General features: G+C 44.4%; 1 protein-coding gene across 1 annotated transcript in view; it reads left to right on the top strand.

Annotated features, from left to right (window-relative positions):
- Nucleotides 1–2,544, top strand: part of LOC146208714 (complement inhibitor CirpT4-like) — a 6,815-nt gene extending 4,271 nt beyond the window's left edge. The window contains exons 2-3 of the mRNA XM_084587314.1: nt 742–853; nt 2,375–2,544. Coding sequence (XP_084443440.1) covers nt 742–853; nt 2,375–2,486 — 224 coding nt within the window. The 3' untranslated portion in view covers nt 2,487–2,544. The remainder of the gene's footprint in view (nt 1–741; nt 854–2,374) is intronic.
- The last annotated feature ends 1,056 nt before the right edge of the window (nt 2,545–3,600 follow it).

Below are 3,600 nucleotides of genomic sequence, written 5' to 3'. Positions count from 1 at the left end.
TGTTGAACAGCCTCTAGAAGTACCAGCAGTTTACGTTAGGTAGCGAAGCATTGCAAGTAGTAGGCGAATATATCTTCTTACGACAGGTAGTAACCACAGATCCGGACCATAAAAGGGAAATAACAAGGAGAATAAAATTGAGATGGAGCGCATTTGGCAATTATTCGCAGATTATGACTAGCAGCTTACCGGTATCACTCAAGAGGAAAGCATACAATAGTTGCATCCTACCTGTACTTACCTAAACGTGGAGGCTAACGAAAAGGGTTCTGCTAAAGTTGAGGACAATGCAGAGGGCTATGGAACGAAAAATGGTAGGTGTAACGTTAAGAGATTGGAAGCGTGCAGAGTAGATAAGAGCAATTACTGAAGTTACTGACTCTAGTAGAAACCAAGAAGAAGAAATGGACATCGGCAGGACATGTGACAGGATAACAGATGGTCGCTTAGGGTAATAAACTGGATTCCAAGGGAAGGAAAGCACAGCATGGGGCGGCAGAAAGTTAGGTGGGCTAATGAGGTTAAGAAGTTCGCAGGGGACAAGTGGATGCAGCTAGCACAGAACCGGGTTAATTGGAGAAATATGGGAGAGGCCTTCGCTTTACAGTGGGTGTAGTCAGGCTGGTGACGTCATGATTAGATTAGTAAAAGGTAGAAAACGCTGCTGGTGCAAAATGTTCAACTTTAGCACTGACGGATGGCCATAGCCTTTTGCTCTTTATCCTGTGTTTGTATTTCTAGGCAAGTGCATCTTCCAGAACAGAACTCTAGGTCATCACGAAAGCATCCAGCTTGAGGAGCCTTGCCAGGGCTGGTTCTGCGATGCAGACGCACACATTGTTTCTATTGGAGGGTAAGTGTTTCATTACGTCGTAAGTGACTACTATATACTTCGAAAGTAAGACACATGCTCGGCCAAAAGTAAAGCTTTGTGCAAAAAATGCAAATTCCATTTGTGATGCCAAGGAAGATGAGGTGGAGTACAATAACTATTTTCGCACTTTTAGGTGAAATGTACTAAACCCATTGCCCCCCCCCCCCCCACCCACATTTCTAAATCAAGAGCACTTCATTATAACATGGCACGCTTCATCGTCGAAAGTTTCCCGGAACTTTGTCAAGGGTTCTCCACACACGAAAACTGAGAACAAAAGTAAACGAAAGATCTCTATACCGAAATTAAGGAAATTAAGGACTCTATACCAAAGTCTTCCTCGGGCATGTTGGAATTGACACATTTGTACAATCTGAGGATCTCTTCTGTGTAAGCGGTACAAGTTTCTTCGGGCAATTGAGCTCTTTGAGCAAGGGTCTGCTCAGCCCGCTTTTTGCGCGGTACAGAGTCCCCAAAACGTTGTTTTATCTCGGTGGCAAACCGTTCTCAAGTTGTCAAATTGTCCTCGTTATTCTCGAACCAGGTCATAGCCGTGTGAGTTAGAAAGAAAACGACATTTGTGAGCATGGTGATAGGGTCCCACCGGGTATACCGACTAACTCGTTCATAATGAAGTAGCCACTTCTCAACGTCCTTACCTTCTTCTCCTGCAAACGGTCGTGGTTCCCGGTAAGGTTGGGAGGGAATAGAGCTGGAGGGGGCAGGCCTGTCACCAGCCTGGCTTGCAGCGTCGCGGCTGGCACGGTTAGAGTCGGTGTGGTCCGTGATGGTTGAAAGCGATGGCAGTCCAGCAAGGCGGCGACTACGTCGAAACTCCAGTTGGTCTTGCTGCGCCGTACTTCGGGATCGAACGGAGCACCTTCCATCAAGTTGTTACGGTGAAATAACAAAGGGGGTGTTTATTTACAGTGATATGGCAGTGGGACAAGGTGAAGCCTACTAGCCCTAGGCACCAACGCTTTCTTCTCTTCTGCCAGACCAGCACAATCCTTCCTCGTCGTCAGTAGCGTGACAATATTAACAAAACAGTTCTGCTACCTATACTGCAACTAAGGCACGAGCTTACTTTCAATAACAGGTTTCCAGGTCGTAGCGGCTTATCCTCTTATATCCTTGGCTATGGGTGGTGTGCAACCGCTTGCCTCCTTACGATAGTTTCAAGCGTTATCCTCCCCCCCCCCCCCCTCCGCCTCCATCAAGAGAAATTTTGAAGGTGTTGATTTTAAAGCTGATATGCGAGCCTCAGTCGGAGACCAAAACGTAGGGTGTACGTTCTGACAAAGGTTGTCAGCTGTATAGATCTGCTGCTGTTATATGTGACAGATAACGATGAGGCATAACGAAGGCGCTCTGAGCCACTGTTTCTACGCTCAGTATTTTGCTGTCTTAAATGGTAACTCGGTAGCAGTGTGAAAATTTGATAGTCTCACTCCGCCATGTACTGAAATATGAGTTCAGTGATTTTTCTTTCTTATACAGGTGCTCACCAATTGCACTCCCGAGCCATTGCCGAACAGTGGATGGCAACGGAACGTACCCAAACTGCTGTCCCCAGGTGATATGCAATGATGAAGGGCAGCATGCCGAGTGATATAATATTGTCTCCATATAAAAGTTGTGTTCTAATAAACATCTGAGTATGCTGTCCATTTGTGCCATTTATTTTTATCACAAAATCCTTTAATGCTCATTTTCGACGAAGTTCGATCTCTGCTACACTGGTACCAAGTTAAGCAATAGGAAACAATGAGTCTAAATACAAAGCTTTCTAAAGGTTGAATTTCCGTTCAAATGAAATTTAGCACAAAAAAGTTATTTCCTTCCAGAAGCCGTCACCAGTATAGGAATCTACACTGGCTCAAAGTTCCTGTTGTAAAACAGGGCAAATATTTTCTATTGTCACAAGAGATGTTTTTATTATGAAGCAGTAAAGATGTCTGTTGCAGCAATATAATGGTCTGTTCCAATGAGCAGCTTCTTCATCATAGGCAAAAAAATTACAGAGCCACAAAGGAGAGAACCATATCAATAGAGCGAGCGATACACTTTGTGACATCGTGGACATGGTTCTGCCGTTATCTTCTTTTTTTTTTTGCGATCGAGTTGCGCCATTTCCTGTGTTCACTTTTCAGATCACTGTGTCACGATTTTACAAGTTTCCTTTCGGCCTAATGTCCTTGAGAATAATTTGCAGAGCTTAGCTCAGTCGATTAACCCAACAGTCAGCATAAGCTGATAAAAAGCCGCGCATGCTGTTCCACTTCAATAGCGATGGCAAAACGACGAACGGGTGGCAACACTCGCTGGCAGTACTCATAGAGCGCTGTTGCGCTCTTGTGACGGATTTTCGGCTACGCTGCAAGGTACCGCTCTTCCAACGGAGTTATGATGAAACATGCTTCGTGCTGTTGTGGCAGCATTGTAACCGCGACTCAGCTGTCCTACGCACGTCACAGGGTGAACGTAATTGTGGTGGTTCTATAAATTAGGCAGACTTAGCCTTCAGGAAAGCAGGTGCTTGTGTGCCGGTTGTAATGGCATTTGCTTTCGGTTAACTGAAAAAAAAAATTATGCATTGAAGAGATTAGAAAAATTGCCTAATGAGAATTGCAAATTTGAGAAATGAGAAATTTGCACATTAAAGATAGCAGAATTAATGCTCAATAATTGATTTGATTTGATTGTTTGATGTTGGGAAAGGTTGA

The sequence above is a fragment of the Amblyomma maculatum genome, chromosome 1 (assembly GCF_055883805.1).
Source record: "Amblyomma maculatum isolate TAMU_Amacu chromosome 1, ASM5588380v1, whole genome shotgun sequence".
NCBI classification, from domain to species: Eukaryota; Metazoa; Arthropoda; class Arachnida; order Ixodida; family Ixodidae; genus Amblyomma; species Amblyomma maculatum.
This window is presented reverse-complemented; position numbering and strand designations above follow the sequence as displayed.